The 24594-nt window shown below is 41.2% G+C and overlaps 2 protein-coding genes across 4 annotated transcripts in view; both read left to right on the top strand.

Annotated features, from left to right (window-relative positions):
• hsh2d (hematopoietic SH2 domain containing) lies at positions 1 to 11296 on the top strand. Its single transcript, XM_017693335.2, has 7 exons — positions 1 to 131; positions 960 to 1097; positions 3861 to 3950; positions 4353 to 4518; positions 5758 to 6015; positions 8508 to 9046; positions 10077 to 11296. Exons 2-6 carry the CDS (start codon positions 973 to 975, stop codon positions 8997 to 8999), a joined length of 1131 nt encoding a protein of 376 aa, XP_017548824.1. The 5' UTR covers positions 1 to 131; positions 960 to 972; the 3' UTR covers positions 9000 to 9046; positions 10077 to 11296.
• A 1425-nt stretch (positions 11297 to 12721) lies between these two features.
• Positions 12722 to 24594, top strand: part of ankmy1 (ankyrin repeat and MYND domain containing 1) — a 33150-nt gene continuing 21277 nt past the window's right edge. For 2 of the 3 annotated variants that reach the window (XM_017693334.2, XM_017693333.2), the window contains exons 1-6: positions 12722 to 13804; positions 16159 to 16305; positions 16566 to 16751; positions 18711 to 19009; positions 20887 to 21103; positions 22633 to 22809. In XM_017693334.2, coding sequence (XP_017548823.1) covers positions 13616 to 13804; positions 16159 to 16305; positions 16566 to 16751; positions 18711 to 19009; positions 20887 to 21103; positions 22633 to 22809 — 1215 coding nt within the window. In that variant the 5' untranslated portion in view covers positions 12722 to 13615. The remainder of the gene's footprint in view (positions 13805 to 16158; positions 16306 to 16565; positions 16752 to 18710; positions 19010 to 20886; positions 21104 to 22632; positions 22810 to 24594) is intronic. The other variant, XM_017693332.2, reaches the window with a different exon arrangement.

Here is a 24594-nt window from a genome sequence, read left to right as displayed (position 1 = left end):
CAGCGCTCACACAGGTCGACTTTAACCCACACACGGCGGTTAGACTGACAGTCCGCTCTGCACACGCAGCAGGTCAGAGGAATGACGTAGATCACCGCGAAGTCCAGCGCTTCAGTGTGTCCTGAGAGCAGGTAAGAAACTCCAGCCGGGCTCTCTGAGCTCCAACGCTTCCTCTGGTGGAATGTAGGGGCATCAGAGTCAGTCAGTTCCCTGCTGAAAACAGCATAGACATCATTAAAAGCCACTGCTGGTTTCCAGTGGTCAGTGATGGTATTGATGCCACAGTGTAAAGGATTCTAATGGTTTAACAGCTGATTCCAGAGCCATTTGATGGCCTCCTAATTGGATTTGAATGTGGATACTAGTAGGATGCTAGTGGTCTCGAATGGTAATCTTAATCCAGTTCCCATTAGAAAGCAAAGCCATCTGTTTTAACCCTTATGGTTTCACTGGTATTTTGTTCAGCAGGGTTATGAATCAGTGACCGATTTCATTTAGACTGAAAATTGTGATTAAACGTCCGTTCAGTTAAATAAATATCTGAATCAGATCTATATATGTGTGAAAATACTGTATCTTATAAAATTTTATACTGTTTTTCTTTATTAAATGTTCTAATGAAAGCCTGTTTTACATACTTTAATATGGGTCATTTATATGGGATATTTATGTTACAGGCAGTTGATTTTAATATGCAAATGTATTCAAATAAACCAAAGACAACCTGTCCAACTTCCCCTTCTTTCCAACAGCATTCGCCTTTGTGTCATTTATAAACATGCTAGGTCATCTGCTGGACCTCTAGCTCGGGTTCCTGCTGTTTATCGCAATACAATAGGATTTGTCACTTCAGTCGTCGTGAACAAACAGCTCTTCCGCACTGCTGCAGGTGGCATTTCTACAGGTGAACAGGTGACACAGCGAGGAACTGAACGTCCTTTTTGTCCTCCTGTTATCAGCGCGCAGGCTACGATGGCTGGAGCAGTGTCGCAGGCCAGCCGCGAGGCCGTCCTGGCCTGGTTCTCTGAGTTTCAGCGGAACAGTGTGGTGAAGAACGGTATCGTTCCTGAGTGGTTCCACGGCATCATTTCCAGGAAGTAAGGCTCAGATGTGCTCCGAACGTCAGACAGAGATACAGATCATATCTCTTCCAAATTTCTTTTACATACATGGCTGGAGAGAAAACAATTTGCACGTTTACTCGTTCACTTCCTCTATGGGGAGTTTGTTTAGAGGAAGAGGGAACAAAGTCCATATTGATGTTCCAGTTATTACAGTCAGGCCTTTCCTTTCTGGCTCAATAAAGCAGTGCAAGATTGAAATGGTCTTAAAGGAGAGCTTCTGGTTTTTCCAAAATAATCTGCCACCTCTGGACAGTAATGTCCTCCTGTTACCCTGTGCAACAGAAAACTGGTAGACGTCAAATAGAATAATAATGCCACACTCATAAGGCCAGACATAGTCCCATAAAAAGACACTTCTGGAGATTCTTTGCCTTTTGGTGGTGGACAGCAGCAAAGTCCACCACAAACAAAGGTGCGTTCTTTTTAAAACGATAACACAAGCAAAACTACCTTCTTTGGTTTATTAAGGTTTTACAAATTCATTTTACCACATGTGACTATAAGCTTAATATGACTTTTCACCCATCTTAGCCAACTTGGATTCCTGTCTGGCAGGGAATATTGAGCCCCGCCTTCACATTACAGTGATTGTATCACAGGTAAGGGTGTTGTTAGGCACAACACCTTACCCTTGATAAAAGCACTTACAGCCTCTGCTGGTCAACTGCAATTCATTGTAAAACAGTGGCCGACATAAAATATGATAAAATACACAATTTGCAATAAATAGTCATTTATAATTAATCAGTCAAGATAAACAAATGTTCCACCAGTGAATGTCGTTCCTTTATAGTACGCTATTATTACCAAGCAAGAACGTTCACCCATCATTCTATATTACAGTCATTTCATGAACTCTTTAACGTTTTTGACCCTGTTTACACCTGGTCACTTAATGTGACTGGTATCTGGATTGTATTCTGATATGATTTTAGCAACATGCATTTACACTCAGTAGTCAAATGCATCTCCGGGTTAGTCTGAAATAGACAGTAATCAGTTCTTTATCTGTTCAGTCTCTTCATCTGCAGTTTGTCTTGCATGTTCTTATTAAGCATTCCGTTTTGTCCTGTCCCCAACCATGTGCGTCCTCCATGATTATCTTCCTCATGGACATCATGTGTCCATTGATGTACTGCAGGGGTTTCGGTTGTACTGGGAGGGGTTTTGGTTGTATCTTGGAGAGATGAATGTGTTTACGCTGATGTAACGTGGCTTAAATGCATCTCAGACCACCTCTTGAAGTAGTTTGAGTAATCAGAATTGTATCTGTTTCAAATGCATCTTGGGTGCATGTACACTTGCATTTGGCTTGGCCTTATCCAGATATAGTCCTGCTGCTCAAGATGCATGAAATGACCAGGTGTAAATGGGGTCGTTGTCCTGTAATAATGAGCATATGATGATATAGCATTGCTTGATGCAAAAACCTTCACTGTACAAGTAGTCTGCTTACCAAATTACCACCTCAACAACACTTCCATGCAGTTTCCAATCTTATTTAACGGCAAGCAAACCGTGTTGGGTGACGCTTTTCCCACACAGGGGCTGAATATCAACTAGCTCCCTATACCCTATGTAGTGCACTATGTAGGAGTTAAATACCAACTCCTGCATCCAAAAAGTGTGTAACAGATATTAATAGAACAAATAGTCATTTGGGGTTCAACCACATGTGCACAATTGCTTGGGTGTAGTAGCCAGAAAGGAGCCGCTTGAGATTCAGCCTGGGTTTGAAGGCAGTTCTGACTAAAACGTGGACATTTGAAGTATGTTAGATATTAATAGAGGTGTTCTTTAGCCTGTTAGCTCTCTTTTAGCCTGTTAGCTAGCTCAGCAGCCTAGTTCTAGTAAAAAAAATAAATTTTCAGCCCCTCAGATTAACAGACTGGCTCATCAGTACACATGGTGGTCCATGTGAGCAGCATTACATCAAAGATTAATTCATTTACAGCAGATTTTTCATGACGTGAGGCAGTAATACAGAATTCAGCAGTTGTGAGGAGGTTGTAGGAGCACATATATGAAGGACATTACACAGCTTTGAAAGCAGCTCAGCCAATCCAATCGTTGGCCTGGAGGTTTTAGTTTTATAATATAAAATAAAGTATAAATGAATCATAATAAAATATGATTAAAAAACACTAAGATGGCAAAAATATTTGCGTAAAAAATGCTTTATGTCAATTTGAAAACAGTAACAGGCACTAACATTTAGAGCAGTGACCACAAAGGCATGGTCATCCTTCAGTCAGTCCATGAAGACCTCAGAGACCTAGGAGCAGAATCAGGGTGGAGCAAGTCCACAATAGAGGAAGGGGTCAGATCATTAAGAGCTTTAAAAACAAAACATAAATCCTGTAATGGGAAGGAAGTGGAGCTCATAAGCAATCTAGGAGCTGCATTCTGTGCTAATGAAGGCGAGTCACTGGCAACCTATCCTACATACAGAGAACTGCAATCTCGTTAATAATGAAAAGTGATGAAATGAAGTCTTGAGGGGGAAAGAGAGGGTTTGATTTGTGAACCTATATGGAGATGAAAGCTACTCTTGTCTACAGAGCTGATATGGTGGGTCAAATCTGAGGTCAGGATGAAAAACCACTAAGATTCGTAACATGGCTTTACATATTGTGTTCTATAATTCAATAGGCTGAAAGTGTAACTCTATCAAGTTTATCTCTGTGCTGATATGCATTTGGAAAGTTCATCTCAGCTGATTTAAATGTTTTGCAGGGAGGCAGAGGAAATGCTGATGATCAAGCCACCGGGCTACTTCCTGATCCGAGTGAGTGAGAGCAGAATAGGATACACCCTGTCTTACAAGTGAGTCAGTAATGTAATGTATTATGCTTTATTGTGCTGTCATATCGCTGCTGTTGGCACAAAACCTCGTATGTCCAATTTTGTTTTCCAGTTTTTGACATACTTTGAAAGGCCTGGTGCCCTTTACACTGTATGCCCATTTCACGATGAATGGATCAAAAGAAATGGCCCAATATGACTTATAAAAAAGTCTGGTTCCATTGACCTACATTGAAAGCAAAGTATGTTTTTTCCTTCTCCTGTAAATGGATCATTTTAAAGATACAAGGTTTTCTTCTGAGAGCAGCGATACACTTTCTTACAAAATACTTGCACAAATTAATAACATTTCAGTGAACAAATGAAGGAATGAAAGAACTGAGGCCTACTAATCCCCCCAAATGTGTTTGGTTGCATGCCCAGAGCTGAGGACCGCTGCAGACACTTCATGATCGACATGCTGCCAGGTAACCAGTATGTGATTGTAGGTGAGAAGACACAACATCGTTCTCTCCACGACTTGGTGGCGCTCCACCGAAGAGCCCCCATTCTGCCCTACAGCGAGGTGCTCACTATAGCCTGTGGCCAGGTGCGGCTCTTCAGCCCAGAGTCTTACTGTTTCTCTCAGTCAGAGTCAGAGTTAGGAGACAGAATGCTATTCTATTACATCTGGTTCAATGTCAGTGTGTTGCATGTACATTGCAGACTCTGTCTGAGTGAATTAACCTTTTGACCTGTAGGCTGGTTGTCAGTTATTAATCTTAAAACTTATTATTCAGTCACTCCTTTGTATTTTTCAGTGAATGTTATGTAAAACTGTTCTTGTCGGCTCCGTGTACATTAAGCCATCCACGACTATCGAGATTTCGCCTGCTGTGTTCTGATTGACTATCTGAACATCCGTGTGTGTGCACTTCCGTGCATTGGTTGTAATTTGCCTAATGGGAGACATGTTTTCAAGCAGTTGGAGCAAGAGTTGTTGTAGAGTCTCCACAGTTTTCTTTGAAGGATTTAGTAGGTAGTAAAATAGGCATTCACTACTGTTGGAAGAAAACATCATATCTCCAAACTAACTTTTAATGTAAGTCAATTGACTTTTTTCCAAGCCATTTTTGGCCCTTTTTTTTGGTCCATTTTTTATTAAATTTGCATACAATGTAAAGGGCAACAGGTGTTTTATGTCAGAAGATGAAAAACAAATTATGTCAGGAACTGAAAAACGTCAAAAATGGAGACAGCAGCGTATTCTTTTGCATGTCAGTCAGGCAGCCCTTTCCTGTCAAAGTAGGTGGTTCTTGACCACTTGAGATTCAGCCTGGGCTTGAAGTGAAGGCAGATCTGACTAATACACAGACATTTGAAACATGTAAGATATTAATAGAGGAGTTGATTAGCCTGTTCACCATCTGACCGGCCCAGTTCTCGTAAAAAAAATGGACAAAAAATAATAAATGACAGAAAAGAGTCAGGAATCTGGCTTATGAGACCATCACTGATGTATCTCTAAAATGGTGACTTGCTGGAATTTGGGACCATTTCTACTGATCCATTGGTTATGAAATGTCCATGTAATGTAAAGAGCAGCCAGTGTTTTCAAATAGGGAAAAAAATCATTCTACACTTTTATCCCATAACAGTGTAAAACATACATAGTAGTTACATATGTGCTTTCATTTTTTATACAACTTATTTTTCCAAGTTTATCCAGCAATCTGACGCTGTTACATAGCTGCATTTTGTGACATCACAACAGCTTTTGTATTCAGTAAATGTGGCCCCTGCACTGTGCTTCTATTTTAACCAACACCATGAACCAACTCATTCACAGGCCTCCAAGGACAACACAGACTATGCTGAGCTGTTTTTTCCCAAAAGGAACATCTGTCCCTCAGGGGCTGATGTCCAGCCAAGCACGCCTCCACAGGCCGGCCCGAGGCCTCAGCCAAATGTCCCCGAAGACCCATGTCCTGCCCTGCCAGCATGTCCCCCATTTCCAAACCAGAGCTTGACCACTGCTCCAGGACATGCTCCAAGGCTTTATCCCTGCCTGGACGCTGAGCTTTCTGCTCTGAGCCTACAGAAAACGGTGAGCTGCCAACACATGAGTAATTTAGAATGACTGTATCCTTAAACCTATCATTCAGTTCCTCAGACTCTGAAACTTTGATCATACTGCAGGTTTCTCAGTTTGACTCAGTTTGACATGTAAAATGCAAGAATGGAATGAAAAAAGCTGAAAAAAGCACAGTAAAAGGCCTTTAAGTGGGTAAATGTACCTATTGGGTACATATGTGTGTATCTATGTACACTCACCAGCCACTTTATTAGGTACACCTTGCTAGTAAAATGCTGGACCCCCTTTTGCCTTCAGAACTGCCTTAATTCTTCGTGGCAGACTTTCAACAAGGTGTTGGAAACGTTCCTCAGAGATTTTGGTTGGTTATTTGAGTTCCTGTTGTCTTTCTATCATCTGGAACCAGTCTGCCCGTTCTCCTCTGACCTCTCACAGCAACAAGGCATTTTCGTCCAACAACTGCCACTCACTGGATATTTCCTCTTTTTTGGACCGTTCTCTGTAAACCCTAGAGATGGTTGTGTGTGAAAATCCCAGCAGATCAGCAGTTTCTGAAATACTCAGACCAGCCCGTCTGGCACCAACAACCACACGACGTTCAAAGCCCCTTAAATCCCCTTTCTTCCCCGTTCTGATGCTCGGTCTGCACTTCAGCAAGTTGTCTTGACCACCTCTACATGCCTAAATGCACTGGGTTGCAGCCACGTGATTGGCTGATTAGCTATATGTGATTTGTGTTAACAAGCAACTGAACAGGTGTACCTAATAAAGTGGCCGGTGAGTGTGTGTATGTATGAGCTTGATGATGACTATAGACAATTCCCCAGGCATGACAGCAAATAAAACTTTTCAACTCAAATACTTTTTCACATTCACAGTTTCAAGTATTAGCGATTACGCTAGCTGCCTGTTTTAATACTGTTTTTAACAAGCTCTTGTTGACTTCGCCTTGCCGTTATGCTATCTTAAGGGTCGTGCCATTACTACATTAGTCCAAGTGAAGTTTGTTAGATCAAGGGATCAAGTGAACATCAGTGTCAACTTGCCTAGAAATCATTGCAAGCTGACATGATTTCCCTTTTTCAAACCCTACGAAATGGTGGACAAAGCTGTTAGCCTTAGCCATTAAAACACTTAAAAATGCTTAAACTCTGTAACATTTGAATTGCTAAGTACAGCATCTATTATAGATACCTGCTGATACAGCTTCCAGAGCTGGACGAAGTACTCAAATCATGTCCTTGAGTTAAAGTAGAGACACCCAAGGTAAAATATTACTCCAGTAAAAGTAGAAGTTCCTCCCTTTAGACCTCCACTTGAGTAAAAGTACTAAAGTATTTGCCTTCAAATGTACTTAAGTATAAAGTAAAAGTACTAAAAGAGTAATTCTGGCTCTGATCTGGTCCCGTTATCATTTTTATAACCAGACTGGCTTCATGAACTCATTTCAGGTGAAAGTCCTCCAGCGTCTCTCTTGGTAAACCAGTCTTTTAATAGAACGTCATTAATTAGTGACGCTGACGTCTATTAAAATGATCAGAAGCACAAAACACTGAAGGTAAACAGTTTCCATCAGGGAGAACCGAGTGGCTCTGAAATCACTTTTTACACACAAGCAAAGTTTCAGTTTAAGATTACTTTGAACATTACTTTAAACTCAGGTTCACAAATAAGTTTTCCTTTACTGTGTTGATCTGTAGGCATCTGTTCATAAACATAAACTAACAGAAACTAATTTACTATAAAATGAACTGGTGTTTGTATGAATTCAGAAAAAAAGAAACACGTCAGTCACGACTGCATATGTGGACATATTTCTATATTGTGGTCTATTTACACAAAGTTAGGTTAGTTCATCATGTAGGTCGACGTATGTGCTCCCAAGGTTTTACGCTGCTGCACTGACGTTGAACCACGTGCTGCACTGGGTCGGTATGACAGGTCAAAACAAGCTCAGAGCACAGTGACCGCTGGGCCCTGATTGGTGCTCTGGCTTTGCGCTTCTTTTGTTTTGACATGTTACGTTTTTATACACACAGAAACCAAAAGGAACGACAGATTTCTCAAAATGTAGTGGAGTGAAAGGAAAAAGACCGCTTAAGGTGGAATGGGAAAATTTGCTAGCTAGCTACCGAGACATCAGCATACTTCTAGTGATTTTTTTATGCTTATTATGAAGAAAAGGACCAAAATCTTGCCGGTCTTTCTTTTTTTCTCATAACACTCTGTTTGGAGTGTGCTACTGAAAAACATTGGTTTAGAGGGCTATGTAGCCCTATGACTCTGCCCTCCCCCTCTATCTCATCAAAAATCAGAACACCCCTACAATTTCCCATACTTTAAATCATAAAAGGAAAATCATAGAATTTTACAGCTGTCGGGATAGATGGAACTTTACGTTTGCTGTATCCAAGTGAACTGATTTTGAATTTGACAGTTTAAATGTTAAATTATGTCCTGATATACAATGACACAGTTTCAAAGTGTCATTTATATATTTTCAGGCCTCTCCTCCTGTTCCAAAGCCCAGAACAAAGCTTCTGGACACACCACCACCACCACCACCACCGCAGACGCCCCCTAGAAGCAGCTCGCCGCACAGTCTGACCCAAAGCACAGCTGGAGCAGACAAAAAGAAAGGGTTACCAGCAGCGTACGTGGAAAGACCACTACCTTCACCACAGTCTGACGACAAAGACAACAACCAGAAGAGCCAAGCAGAGGCAAAGTCTGGACGTATAAGCCTGGCGCAGTGTAAGAAGATATTCCAGAAGAAGAAGCACCACTCCGAAGAGCATACGTACATCGAAATCCACCAAAATGTAATCGCAAAGGAGCCTGCATCCACAGCACCCAACCACCAGGAGCTCGGTGGAGACAGCCATGAACGAAAAGCTGAAAATGAACCCTCTGTGGAGGCTGGGGCCAATTCTGCAGATTGGGCTTTACCAGTAGAATACCTCAACCCACCTCCTTTTGCTCCAGGATATAACTGAAATATATCTGCACTGAATGTCAGTGAGAAACACAATGAGGCTGTACTGTAAGTGAAATATACAGTTATATATAATATATAAATGATATAATGAATATTACACTTAATACAGTGTGTGTGTGTGTGTGGGTGTGTTTCCTGTGCTTCTCTTGCTTTGCTGTGCTCATAGACTGTTATTGTATTCGCGATATTCATGTTTTTCAGGTTAGCCAGTAACGCTGTTGGCAAATTGTTGTTTACTGTAATAGCAGTTGCGCATGCTCATGCGCTGACAGACTGTTGCATATCCATATGTATATATACCGCTGTTGTTGGAACAAAAGCTTGTATCCCCAAAAATATAACTTTACAAGACTTTTTTCCATTCAGCATGAAGTTTACATACAATGTAAAGGGCAACAGGCACTTTCAAATTACATGAACTGCAAAACAACAAAAAATGGAGATAGAAGGTTTTGTCCCGACAGCAGCGTATTTTACATGTCAATTAGACGGCCCTGTCCTGTCAAAGTAGGTGGTTCTTGGCCACATTCAGCCTGGGCTTAAGTGAAGGCAGATCTGACTGTGTGTGCATATAAATATGTTCCTCTGCAGAGAATACACTTAACGAGAACAAACTTATATATGGCTTTGTTTTTGCTTTTAGTGCACAATGAGTTTCACATTTTTTTAAAAATATAAACCACAAAATGTGTCATAACTGCACAATTTGTTATATTTTTTAGGCTAAATGTTAAATTCTGAAAATAAACAGGAAAGTTGTTTTCAAATTTGGAGAAATGTGTTCTCTGTAGAGGATTATTCACTTATTTTCGCTTAGAAAATCAAGAAAACATGTACCTTAGCGCAATATTTTCTGGTTAAAACAAAATATTGGGATTGTCGAATGTACCTCCTCACAGCCCCATCAACATTGGACTGCAGAAGGTGATGTGATTTCCATAGCCATGTGCCTGTGCTTTCCATATTGCAAACACAAGGTGTTTTCCCTCATTATAGCAGAGGGAATTTGGAATTCAGCTATTGTTGTCTGTAGGAAAACATAAAGTGACTGTTTTTACTATTTTTTTAACTGTAGGGATGGGACTGTCAGATGGGACTGTCACACCTCTGAAAAAACTCTCAGCACAGCCAGAGGACATATGACTGATACCAGTTGCTATGCACATTATTTTATTCTGTTTCTGTGTATTCTGTGCTTATACTCCATTGTGAGATAATAACTGCACTGCACAACCTTTATCCATTCTGTCTATTTATGTTTAATCTCAATGCTGTCACTTCATGGAGGAAATTATTTGTTGCACAGTAATTGTGCCTATGACAAGGGTTACATTTAGCCCACAGCTGTGTAGAGCCACATGCAGTACTGTGACCAAAAATGTTTACCATGTATGGAAAAAAATTTGAATGTCAGAGGTCACTGTGATAATCTGTCTGGAATGCAGTGAAACCTGACTGACAGGGACTTAACTGATGACTGTTTGATAATTCACTGTGATAAACTATAGTAACCACAGACTTGCATTTATGTGCTGTATGGCTTACATGGTGGGTGAGAGGGAACCAAATAAACAAGCAGGATTCATATTTACAGGTTATACATACACCATCCAGTGTATTAGATGCTTGTATTTCCACTCACTTTCTGAGCTCCACCTACTTTGTAGGTCAATTTTATAGGTGTACAGTTATAGACTGTGGCCTTCTGTTGCTACACAAATCATCCTCCCTCTACTTCATTAATCAGTGGTCAGTCTCTGACTATAGGACCAGATATTATTTGGTAGTGGACCATTCTTGACCCAGCACCTTGCTGAAAAAACAGCTTGGCCTGATCAACAGCATAGGGTATGTTTTCATTTGAATTTGATAGTTTAGCTAGTTGACCATCTTGAACCAAGCTGGTCGATCAGCATGACCAGTTTGACCAAGCTGGTTGACAGCATGGTCAAGTTAGACATGCTGGATAACCAGCTTGGTCAAGCTGGTTATTCTGGTTGACCAGTGAAACCATCAAACTCAAATGAAAACATCCTATGCTGGCCTGCCCATGTAGCTAAGTTGATCTACCAGCTTAACCAGCAAGGGGTATGTTTTCATCTACTCCAGCTGGATGTCCAGCTTGTCAACCAAGTAGACCAGCTTAGACTGTCTGAAAGCAGCTACTAGCAAAAGCTGGACTCTCAGCAGGGCAGTGACATTGTAGTGGTGTCGCCTGACACTGGTATGGGTGTACTAGGCACAGCAGTGTTGCTGAAGTTCCTGGATTTCTAATAAAGTGACCAGTGATTTATATCCAGGCTGTGTGTGAGTGATTAGGGGAATGATTTCTCAGAAAGTGAACAAAAACATCAGACTGCATGAGAACAACGCATCCATCCATCATTCACTCTTAATTAACTGCGCTTAAGTAGAGGTGCTGTGTTACAGAAGATCATGGGTTGCTCTTTCAGCTGGAAGCCTCGCCATGGCTATCAAATGACTCATTAAGGGTTTTGTCTCGCTGACCCTTTTTCTATATTTGTCATTTGTGCCAAATAACACTGAGAATTACAGACCCATCATGCTACAGGCTAAACTATGGGCAACACAGTCTGTTATTGAGTTTAGATCTCAGTTTTTCACCAGTTAATCACCTAAAAAATGTTTTCTCTATCTGTTTTGCATGTACATGTGATTGATGAACCTTGTCAAGACTGAAGAAACCAACAAATGATCAAAATATAACATATTTAAACTTGGCTACATATAGTCTTCAGGAGAGTTGTTATTGTAATTGACCCTTATTAGTCCCACAACAGGGAAATTTCACCTCTGCATTTAACCCATCCGTGAAGTGAAACACCACATACACTCTAGTGAGCACACACACACACACACACACAAGGGGGCAGTGAGCACACTTGCCCGGAGTGGTGGGCAGCCCAATCCGCAGCACCCGGGGAGCAGTTGAGAGTTAGGTGTCTTGCTCAAGGACACCTCAGTCATGTGCTGTCGGCTCTGGGGATCGAACTGGCAACCTTCCGGTCATGAGGCTGGATCCCCAACCTCCAGGCCATGACTGCCCCCAAACACAGCAGCTACCACCACTGAAGAAGCACCCGGGGTTCGAACCGCTGCTTTTATGGGTGACAGTGCTACTGCTGCACCACGTGAGTGAGCATATATAGAGAATATACTTTGTATGTGTGTGTGTGTGTGTATGTATATAAATATATATTCTGTTGTCCTTTACATTGTGTGTAAATTTCATGATGAAAGGACTAAAAGAAACGGCCCAAAATGACTTGAATAAAATTCTGGTTCCATTGACTTGCATTAAACGTAAGGTAGGTTTTTTGCTTCTCCTGTAAAGTTAACATTTTGGAGACAAGGTTTATAAGAAGAGGTTAATGTGGAGCATTTGAGCAAAACAATAGATGAGCCGCTCCACTCGCCAACCAGTTAGCACTCAGTAGCAGTAATGCTAGTGTCCTGCTGCTAAAAACCTGTTTCCTGTTGGAAAAAACGAAACGAAGGCAAGTTTTCTTTGCTTTTTAGTAAAACAAACAACCTTCTGCTTTCTAAAGTTAAAGGAAAGTTCAGGGCAAATGATTAGAAACTATTTTAACCTTTTGTTTTTAGCCATTTAGCTCCCATTCAATGAGGGCTCTCTCGCGGGCGCCATCTGGCGTTTAGCGGTCGTGTTGTTGATATAACGGGGAAACCGGAGGAGGCCAGAGTGCTTATAGACCGGCTCTGACAAGCCGTCAGAACCGCAGCGGAACTTCCTGTCATATCTAGCAGCTATCACAGGAAGATAGTTAGGCACTGTTTTTCTCTTTCTGGATCATTTTGGCCAAAAATAAGTGCAAAAGTGAGGAACTATACATTGGAAACAGGCAGTGCAGCACAAACAAGGGAAAAATGACTAGTTACTAATTACTCAGATCAGTGGAGAGAGTAGCTCACCCGAATAAGTAGCTCAGAGTTACTGAACAACTAGGAGCCAGAGAGAGAGAGAGAGAGAGAGAGACACCGAGAGACCGAGACACCCCGGGACGCCCCTGTTGCTAAGCTGCATGCCCTCTGTAACTTGGGAACAGAAAGGGCGATGTAAACACGCTGGGCTGGGCGTATCGAATGTCTTTTTGGAGTTATGACTCGGTCTGTTCGCTTTTCTCCGGTGGAGTCCGCAGCTCCCCGGTGACGGTGGGTTCCTCTGGGCTCCTCTGGGCTCCACTGGGCTCGCACAGCACAGGCACTCCGACCAAGTTCATTACAGCGGGCCGTCTGAGTGGAAATAGCCGCCTGTAAGAGCAGCAGGTCGATTCTCAGCGCTCTTCACTCACAGTGTTTTGGGACGTTTTGGTAAAAGCTAAAGTTTTTATTTTTTAAATGCGAACTAATTAAAACTGCCGTTGTCAAAGTAACCAAACTGCCTCGAGCGCTTATAGAGCGCGTTCGTGTTGATCCAGAAAACATAAAGAAAGCGTTAAAAAGTTCTGCTTCACACTGCCGCTGTTACAGTAACAGATCAGCGCCCGAGCAAAACTTTTACTCCCTTAGAAAACGTGAACTCGAGCGGTCACTCTGAAATGCTCCGGGACGTTCATCACCCACAATGTTGCTGTAATGCCGTTACTGGGCAGAAGAGGGCGCAGCTGCATGTCGCATGCAGTGAGGAGTAAGGGAGCCGGAGCCGGAGCAGGAGCAGGAGCAGGAGCAGGAGAGCAGCGCTGGACTGACGGATCCACGTACAGAGGAGAGTTTGTGGACGGTTTGAAACAGGGAGGTGGGGTCTTCACCTGGGCCAGCGGAGAGGTGGGCAGCATGACTCAACACTCAACACTTAAAGACCTCTTTACATTATTAAAGGCTGTATATGGTTGTATCTAATGTGTTGTATATGGTTCTATTTAGAACCTTTTTGAAAATGGCTCCATATAGCACGAAAAGGGTTCTCATATTGTTACAAGATTGATGTGAGTGGCAGGTTCTATGTAGAACTATGCACACTTAAATATGGTTCTTCGGGAGTTCTTTAGTAAAGAAAATGGTCCTATATAGAATACAAAGAACCATTTGCATGATAGAGGTTTCTTTGCATGGTGAAAGGGTTCCTCAGATTAAGGAAGGGTTTGTTTTATGTGATTATATATAGAACCTTTTTGAAAAAGGTGCCGTGTAGCAACGATAAGTGTTCTTCGGTTGTTGCAAGCTTGACATTGTTACAATAGAAGAACCTTTTTTGGTGCTATCTAGAACCCTTTTCAGAAAGGTTCTGTATAGAGCCATCTGCAGCACATTCTCCATCAATGTGAAGAACCCTCCTGTCGTGAGATATATATATATATATATATATATATATATATATATATATATATATATATATGTACAGTGCTTTGAAAAAGTATTCATACCCCTTGAACTTTTCCAGACTTTTTCATGTTACACCCACAAACTTAAATGTATTTTATAAATGTATCATAGACCAACACAAAGTAGCAAGTAGTTCTGAAGTGAAAAGAAAATTATACATAGTTTTCAACATTTTTAATACATAAAAATCTGAAAAGTGTGCCGTGCATTTGTATTCAGCCCCCTGTACTCTGATACCCCTAACTAAAAACCAGGGTGACCAACTGGCCTTCAGAAGTCTCCTAATTAGTAAATAGAGTCCACCTGTGTGTATAAAGTTGTGGAGAAGTGTAAAGCAGAGATAGGTCATAAAAAAAAAAATATCCCAAGCTATGAACGTCTCATGGAGCACTGTTCAACCCATCGTCCAAAAATTGAAGGAGTATGGCGCAACTGCAAACCCACCAAGACATGGCCGTCCACCTAAACTGGCAGCCCAGGCAAGGAGAGCACTAATTAGAGAAGAAGCCAAGAGGCCACTGGTCACTCTGGAGGAGCTGCAGCGATCCACTGCTCAGGTGAGAGAATCTGTCCACACGACTACTATTAGTTGTGTATTCCACAAATCTGGCCTTTATGGAAAAGTGGCAAGAAGAAACCCATTTTTGAAAGCAAGCTATAAGAAGTCCCGTTTGCAGTTTGCCACAAGCCATGTAGGGGACACAGCAAACATGTGGATGAAGGTGGTCCGGTCAGACGAGACCAAAGTTGAACCTTTTGGCCTAAATGCAAAACGCTATGTGTGGTGGAAAGCTAACACCGCACATCACCCTGAACACACCATCGCCACCCTGAAACATGGTGGTGGCAGTATCATGCTCTGGGGATGCTTCTCTTCAGCAGGGACAGGGAAGCTGGTCAGAGTTGATGGGAAGATGGATGGAGCTAAATACAGGGCAACCCTGGAGGAAAACCTGTTAGAGGTTGCAAAAGACTTGAGACTGGGACAGAGGTTCGCCTTCCAGCAGGACAGCGACCTAAACATACGGCCAGAGCTACAAAGGAATGGTTTAGATCAAAGCATATTCACGTCTTAGAATGGCCCAGTCAAAGTCTAGACCTAAATCCCATTGAGATTCTGTGGCAAGACTTGAAAACTGCTGTTCACAGACACTCCTTATCCAATCTGACTGAGCTATTTTGCAAAGAAAAATGGGCAAAAATCTCGGCATCTGGATGTGCAAAGCTGGTAGAGACGTACTCCTAAAGACTCGCAGCTGTCATTGCAATGAAAGGTGTTCCTACAAAGTATTGACTCAGGGGAGCTGAGTACAAATGCATGCCACGCTTCCAAGATTGTAAAAAATGCTGAAAACTATAACATTTTCTTTGGTCTTTCACATAAAATCCCAATAAAATACATTTATGTGTGTGGGTATAACATGAAAAAATGTGGAAAAGTTCAAAGGGTATGAATACTTTTTCAAGGCACTGTATATAGGTAGGCTGCAGGACTGGAGCTGGGAACCACTGAACTAGTCTGGCACTGATTAACCTTAAATGATCACCAATTTTGTGCTTATTAACTACACTGCAAACTTCTGTGCTGTACTGACAAAAGTGCTGCATTGTATTGACTTATTTTAAATGTGAACACCTGCTTCACATGTACAATACATATGAACCCACCACAGATACTGCCATATGTAAGTAAACTGAAAGACTGTATTCTGTTATCATGACATTTCAGCTGAAGTGGTCTGTTCATTCATCCTGAGGTCCTTCTGTAGTGACCAGGTGTTTTATTTGCTACTTAGGCATATGAAGGCTCCTTCTACAAGGATTACCGCCATGGGAGTGGAACATACTCCTGGCCGGATGGGTCGCGGTTCACTGGGAAGTTTTATCTGAATCGTAAAGAGGGATATGGGGTCCATGTGTTCCCAGATGGAACTACCTTTGAGGTAAAACACAGCTTAGTGGGAAGTTGCATGCCAGTAATTGACAGGATATGTCAGTTGTTTGTTCACTGTTGAATGCTGGGGTTTGACAGTGGTTAGATGTTATGTAATGATTTACCAAGTATGGATTATTGCATAAATCTGTGCTATTAATTATCATTTAAAAATGATTTTCTCTCAAGTCTTTGCCTTTTTTAAGCATTTAAAAAAGCCCTTAGTGCACCCACTGCAACCTTCTTTGCACTGAACTCCTGTCCACTTAGGGTCTGTACCATGCTGATGAACGCTTTGGGCCTGGAGTGGTCACATATGGAGATGGACGGCAGGATGTGGGTATATGGTACAGACAGTGGCTGCTGCGTCTCTGCACAAGAGTAGAGGGAGCATTCACGCTAAAGGCTGTCCCAGGTTACGCGGCCCGACTCCCAGAACAAGAATGTCTGACCGAGGCAAGGATGAGCTTCAATATTGCTCTGTTCAAGCGTTTGCTCATAACAAATACTTGAAAGGCAGGGATATGTGATCTTTGTTTTTCCATGGACATGCAATCAATATATATATATTGGCCAGTTTATTAGAAAACACATGCCTTGATTGTACACTTCATAGGTATGCACACTATATGGCCAAAAGAATGTGGACACCTGACCCTCACACCTTGACACTTGTTGGACAAGACCACTGGCATTAATATAGAGTTGCCCCTCCCTTTGCAGGTGTAACAGCCTCCACACTTCTGGGAAGGCTTTCCACTAGTATGTCTGTGGGAAAACATACTAGTCTGGGAAGACATACTGGGAAGGAAACTCGTCAAATAACGTCTTTATGGAGCTCACTTTGAGTACAGGAGCACAGTCATTTTGGAAAGGGTCTTCCCCGAACTGCTGTCAAAAATTTGAAAGCATATAATTGTCTCAAATGTCTTTGCATGCTGTGACATTAACATTACCCTTCACTGAAACTAAGCGGCCCAAACTCTGAAAAACAGCTCCAGACCATTATCCCTCCTCCACCAAACTTTATTGTTGGCACACTGTTGCATTCTGACACTTGGCATTGTCCACTGTGATCCTAAAAGATGGTTCTTTAAGGGTATGTTAGGAAAGAAAATTGTTCTATAAAGAACCGTGAACACTCAAAGAACCTTTTGCATGATTAAAGGGTTTTGTGCATCATGAGTGTTCATGGTTCTTTGCAGGGCCGCTTTTTTTACCAAAGAACCCTTGGAGAATTTTTCTTAGAATGTAGGCTTGTGTGCAGTTGCTCGATCATGGAAACCCATTTCACGAAGCTCTCAATACACTATTCTTGAGCTGATGTTTCTTCTAGAGGCAGTCCTTCTAGAGTGGAGCTCTGTTGTGAGTGATGCAACAGAGGATAGGCCATTTTTGTGTGTTTCAGCACTTGGCATACCTACTCTGTGAGTTTCCATGGCATACTACTTTGTGGTTGAGACGTTGTTTCTCTTAAACGCTTCTTTATCACAGTAGTAGCACTTACAGTTGACTGGGGCAGAGTTAGCGGTGCAAAATTTCTGACTTGTGGCAGAGGTGGAATCCTATAACAGTATCAGGTTTAAAGTCAATGAGCTCTTCAGTATGACCTATTCTACTGCCACTTTTTGTCTATGGGGACTGCATGTCTATGTCCTTGATCATACACACGTATTTGCAAAGGGTGTGTTCCAAACTCAATAATTAGGAGGTATGTTTACATACATTTGGCCATATAGTGTAGATAGAGACCATACCTAATTTTTTCAGACACAAGTTTGTTATCCTTAGAAAGTAGCCCATCATCAGTGGTCAGTTTCTGACCACAGGACCACTGTTGGCTGGATATTTTTGGTTGATGGATTATTCTGAACCCAGCAGCGACAATGACATCACCATGGTGGACAGATTGTTGATCATAAACAGCCAACCATTAAAAGTAGGACTGGGCATTAAGACGATATTTATAATTTTTGTGATAAATTATGTCACAATAGAAGACACTATGCTTTTCTGAATATATCATATATATCATTGGTACTTGTAGAACACTGACCAACTGCATGTTTCATTGGAAAAGAGCAAAATTTGTCCAGTTTAGCTAGATCTCCTGCGACAGGGTGTGTCAAATATTGAATAAAAATCACAGTTTTTGATTATTTTTTAAAAATGTAGCACTACTGGTTCTTTCTTCTCTGTTCCAACTAACCAGATGTCTGAAAAAATAATTATCATGACATCGTATATTGTGAAAATGTCTTGAAGTATTGTGATATTTTTGCCATGTTGCCCTCCTTTAATTAAAAGTGAAATAAGTAAAACTGACAATGACATTTAAAAGCTATTTTAGTTCAGAACACATTGTTTAAACATTAGATTTGAAATAGTGATTGTGTCTGTCATACATGTTCCCAGACCCAAGCTGAGGGCCTCACCCACCCTTCCCTAATTACAAGGCCCGGTACAGAAAACAAGCAAGTCCACTCAGTTGATACATCTCTGCTTGATGACCCTTCACTGCTGGAGGACGAGTGGTTCATTCTGCCGCCAGACATCCACTGCTATTCCATCGACTCGGACCACCTGCCCATAACTCGCCACTTGAGGCAAGAACTGGACCTGCACTTCTTTGGCAGGAGCGATGTAATCACACCATCATTCTCAGAAGGTCTGCCCGTGCAGCAGCGAATAGAGGCCCATGTCCACACACACAGGTCAGCAGCACAGCTGGACTCATTATTTTATGAACTCTATAACTTTTTGATTGACCAGAGTAACCTGACTGTGCAAATGACTGTGGGTGAGGGCAGTGATTCAGTATATTACAATGAATTAAAAACACAGAGTTTAGTTCCAACCTGTATCCAGTAAGCTGCCCCTATGTAAAGGGAAACTTCAATTTCCACATAATTCAGTGGTTAAGATGCAAACAAAATCATTCAGAGTGGTTTGGTGTAAAATGCTCTATTCTGGAGAAACTTAGTCTGAAGTGCTCACAGTGGTGGTGATTGGAACCAAACATCTGAAGAGTTTAATGCCTCTAAAAGCTCCCTCACGTAACGAGGAGCGATGTTGAGGCGGGCGCATGTGCGGAGACAAGCAAGATTTATTATGGGCAAATCCAAAATCAGGGTCAAGACAGTCCAGGTTCATATATCCAACACAAAGAGCAGGAGGGAATGAGACAAAACACAGAACCTCAAACAATCCAAACAGAACCTCAGACAAACATCTCAAACATCTCAAACATCTCAAACATAACCAAACAACAAACAGTACAAAGACCAGTGAAAAACAAAGGGCAAACAGGGGCTTATAAAAACACAGGAATAACGAGGGACAGGTGGAAAACAGGTGGCGACAATCAGGGGCGGAGTCACGAAACAAGGGGCCGGACTAGACGAAAAACAAATGCATGTTGAAGATCAAAACAAAGGGGCATGTGGACGATCAGAAAGTAAACAGAAAAAGCACATGGAGTAGTGGGAGGAGCCAACCGTGACGCCTCACAGAAAGTTATTACATTAAAAGTTTATGAATACACTACCTGATGCCTGAGACATTGTTTTATGATAGTTTTGTGATAACATTTTGGTCTAAAATGTGTTGTTCATCAATTTATTTGAATGTATTCATGGTGAAGGGGTATATGCACGGTGTTATAATACAAAAATTGTCCCCAAAGATTTTTTTTTTTTTCAGATTTTCCATTATTTTACTATCCTCAACAGTGCACGTAAAACTCAGGTTCACTGGTGGTTTTGGATAATAAATAAATTGTCTATATTATTTCGCAACAGAGGGATTATGCAACATTTTTGAAAAATTGGTGGGTTTCCCTTTTAACTGTAGTACATCTGAACCAGCCAATCAGGGACTTGAAAAGAGGTTTAGCTAGACCAGGTGTGGTTGGAACTAGGCTCTGCAGGAAGGTAGCTCTCCAGGACCATTGTTGGAGACCCCAGGTCTACATTCTAGTGCTGTGTAAATAGTACATTAAAAAATATTAGGAATTATTAAATTAATAATTCCTAATTATAGTTTTAATTAATATTCAAACTATCCAGTAGTAAATGAAAGATTGTGTTAGACCCGATATTTACAATACCTTACAAAATCCAGAGTCCCGACCTCAACATCGTTGAATGTGTTGGGATTGCTTGGATCTAAGGGACAGATAATGCAACCAACTTCTAAGACTGAACTTTAAACGAGTGGAAAAATATCCCTGCAGATTTCTTTGAAGGAGTTTGCCCTCCCTCCAGCAAAACAGTTGGCTTCCACTTGGTTTGCCCCTCATATGGCTGGTCCCTCTGGTTCTCTTTCCATTTCTTTGTCTGACCCCACTTTAGTAATAAAGGTGAAGGATGGACAATAAATACTTGTTCAGTTGTTGAAGCTTCTGTGTGTTTTTGACACTATATAATTCATAGCCATTTTGACTGGAAATTAAATAAATGTAGTCTCTGACTTACTGACAGTACTGTACACTCCTATAATTTAGAGATGTAGAAACACTGATATCTAATAAAGTGCAAATAATAATATCACGTCTATCTTAAAAAGCCCAGTCTTTTACCTTTTATTGCAGATTTGAGGCTGAAGGCCTGTGCTGGAACGTTGCTGCTGTCCTGGCTATGAACAGGGAGCCATTTGGGTCTAAGGGACCCCTGGAGCTCAGCTCAGAAAGACTCATCAGAGAGGCAACCTTTGGTGACCCCTCAGCTGTACGCAATGTCCTGCGAGCTGGAAACGTCCACCCTGATGTTGGTGATGCTGGAAGGTTCACTGCCCTCATTGCTGCTACGGTAAAACTCACTACTGCCCTCCCATGTTTTACAGGAAGACCCATTTTTTATGAGTGACTCAGTATAGTCCAGTTTTGGCCATTTTTATTGAAGATTGCTTATGAGTTGTGGCTTTTAGTCATGCCAGTGCAGGCATAGAGATATACTGATACATAATGATAAGTGTGAACTTCATTCAAAGTGCCTGCCGGGATTAACTCCGGGCTTTTAGCTTGGAAAACTGAAGGAGTGCCAGTGTTTGTAATTTGTTTTTGAGAAATGTTTTTTGACCATGAATTTAATAATTTTACCACTTTAGAAGGTTAGAGTATTTAGTATGTTCGGTGTAAGATCAAGCTGAACGATTACATTTTTTGCATGGCATAGACAAAGATAGCACAATACCAGTTTTTTCTGCTAGACACTGATTTTAAAACTTTTTTCTCCTTTAAAGCTGTTAAACTTTAAAATAAACTATTTTCATAGGGTCCATATGATGGAAAAAAATATTGTTTTTTAAGTTTAACACAGTATGTAAACATGGCTAAAGTTTTAAAATGGATCACTCTATTCCCAGTCCATATATGGAAATTACACATGTCCACCTATTCAGCCTACAGCAGTTTAGCCTTGCCCATTCACACTGAAATTGAAAGGAGTGAAGCACAATACATGGCAGTCCATTTAGCCCTTGTGTGGTGTTGGTGTGTTTGTTACTTAGTGGTCTTTTGAACCCACCACATTATTGTTTTTGAAATCAATACAGCCAGAACAATTTATGTAAAAATACTAGATGTTTAAAATATAATAAGTGGCCAGCGTAGGGTTCTCCTTTAGCAGCTGTAGCCAGTCAGCAGCCTGTCTCTGTTGTCCACCCTCAGGGTATAGCAGTTGAAAATGCTGGATCAGATCCTGGAAAATCAGTATTTTCTCCTGATACCAGCAGGGCCATCTCTACCTGTACAGTCTTAGCAAAAAGGCGTCTGTGTAGTAACAAAGATGGGTTCTTTGGCTTGTAACCCATTTTAGGTGCTATGTAGAACCATTTTTCACAAAGGATTCTAAGTAGAACCATCTACAACACATTCTCTATCGATCTGAAGAACCTGTTCATGATACTAAGAACCTTTTAATCGTGCAAAGGGTTCTTTGAGTGTTCATTGTTCTATACAGAACCATTTTCTTTATTAAAAAAGCCTTGAAGAACCATCTTTTTTAAGCATGCAGAAGCTTAAAAATTGAGTACATTTTGTCACATAACATAGTATTTAACTTGAGCAGCTGAGGTCTTTCTGTTGTGGTGCTGTTGAGTTGCTTTTGTAGGAAAAGAGCTCGCCCTTTCTCATTGGCTACTTCATGCAAATGTGAATGTTTTTTTGGCCAGTAGATGGCAGCGCCTGTGTGCTCTTTCCTCACTGACTCACAGACATGTGGATCAGTTGCAGCTCAACAGCTGATAAGCTTTTCTGTTCTACATTTTAAACACTAGTCTGTATGATCTTCATACACATTATTTCATTACCTCTGTGAAAAGTGTTATCTCTGTGCAGGTGAACTGTCACGATGATGTGATCCACTTGCTGCTGGACAGTGGGGCTGATGTGAATAAGCTGAATGCTGAAGGCATGTCCGCTCTGGCTGTGTGCGCCGTCCTCTACTACCCATTCCAGTCTCTACAAGAGACAGTGGCTGAGAGGGGATCTCAGAAAGACACCCCAAACCCAGAGGTAGGCTAAAATTCACGTCCAGCACGATTTTTAACCTGTGCTGGAGTAACAGTGGGCCTCCTCCACCAACTAATCTTTAGCAGAAATTTCTTCTCTTAATTTTTGCAGAGATTCTAACATTCACCATCTTTTTTCTAATTTGAGGTTTATTCTTAGGTAGGAACAGAATCTACACACACTCGAGATCACGTCATGAATCTGACGCTGTTTCTTAGCGCCTTTTCTCAGGAACGCATTTAAGAACAAACGTAGGATGATATTGGCGAATGAGTCCAAATGCCTGTTTCACATTCAGCTCATGAATGACTTGATAATAAACCGATGAAGTGACTCAGGCCTGTTAGAACTGGGAACCCTTTGGAACAGCTGCCTGAAGACCTGAGGGCAGTGCAGTTGCAGTCGAACATAATTAAACATAATCATAAGACTTACCTTTAACAGTGCTTTAACAGTGCCTTTTCTTCATATCTCTCTCTCTTCTTCAGTTTTCTTACTCTACTTACTGCAGTACTGCACAGACGTCAGGGAGTATAGTGTGTATGATAACTGAAGAGCTACAGCCGTGTCCTTCCAACATACTCTGGACATAAAAGGAGTCAGTTTTGCATATAAAATGCATATAAAATGGCTAAAGTAGATATTTCTGATTAGATAAGATGTAAGATAATCAACTTTCAAAAAGATGGGGAAAGTCAAAGGAAAATAAGTGGGAAAAAATGGGACTCCTCACAACCGAGCAAGGCCTGACAGACCAGCAAAACTGTCCCCGTAGAAAGTGAACAAACACGCTTAAAGCTTTCATCAGAGGAGAAGATCAAGCCCCATTCGTTTCCGATCTGATAAAAAGGTTTTATGAGCTGATGATGAAATATATTAGATGATGAAAAGCAGAAAGTGCAACCAACTTCTAAGACTGAACTTTGGAGGTGTGGAAAAATAACCCAAAAGCTGGTCTCCTGAAAAGAATGGAAGCTGTAATATATAGTGGACACCCCGAACCTTGTTGAGGCTTCCATGTAATTTTCTGTTTAATTTATATGTTTTTTTCCTTTCCTGAAGCAGAGCAGAGCGAGCAGCAGAGACTCCGGCAGGTCTAGACTCCGGAGTCTCTGCTGCTCTGTTATACTGTAATCTGTGGTCAGCCACTCTCTACAGAACTGACTGTTTTCTTCTTTTCTTTGCCGAGTTGAACAGCTGCCCACCCTGTGCGTCTGATGCTGTTGGCCCTTCTGCCCTGATCGGCTGCCACTGCTCACCAGCCGTCGGCTTGACCACCGCTGTTGCTGCTGCTGTATAATCATAAACTAATCAAATTAGCCACTGCTTCCTTTTTTTCCCCCACTTTATTCTATGAAACTTCATAGTAATAACGTTTGCTGTCCGGTGTCGACCAGAGGAGGATGGGTTCCCCTTCTGAGTCTTGCTTCCTCTCAAGGTTTCTTCCTCTTTTAGGCAGTTTTTCCTTGCCACTGTTCCCACTGGCGACGCTCATGGGGGCTCAGACCCGGATTTTCTTTTCTTTCTTTCTTTCTGTCTTTCTTTCTTTCTTTAAAGCTAATAACTAAATCATTATTAACTATTATTAATGCTCTGATTTATACTAATTGATTATTTGTATGCTACTAAGTAATGCTGCAATTTATTAAAACGTATTACATTTATTTATTTATTTACTATATTAACATACTATTTAATACATATTAAGTCATTATTATGTTGCTGTTTATTGAGTCATGTTATTATAAAATGTGTATGTATATGTATATATACATACATTTTATAATA

This window comes from Pygocentrus nattereri, chromosome 15 (genome assembly GCF_015220715.1).
Source record: "Pygocentrus nattereri isolate fPygNat1 chromosome 15, fPygNat1.pri, whole genome shotgun sequence".
Classification (NCBI taxonomy): domain Eukaryota; kingdom Metazoa; phylum Chordata; class Actinopteri; order Characiformes; family Serrasalmidae; genus Pygocentrus; species Pygocentrus nattereri.
The sequence above is the reverse complement of the archived record's forward strand: the minus strand, read 5'-3'. Positions and strand labels throughout refer to the sequence as shown.

What these genes read in the sequence shown, in the direction of transcription:
- hsh2d (XM_017693335.2), top strand. Translation starts at nt 973, where the DNA reads ATGGCTGGAGCAGTGTCGCAGGCCAGCCGCGAGGCCGTCCTGGCCTGG. An exon ending in CACGGCATCATTTCCAGGAA is followed by an intron (nt 1,098 to 3,860) that starts GTAAGGCTCAGA and finishes AATGTTTTGCAG; the next exon opens with GGAGGCAGAGGAAATGCTGA. An exon ending in CTCTGAGCCTACAGAAAACG is followed by an intron (nt 6,016 to 8,507) that starts GTGAGCTGCCAA and finishes ATATATTTTCAG; the next exon opens with GCCTCTCCTCCTGTTCCAAA.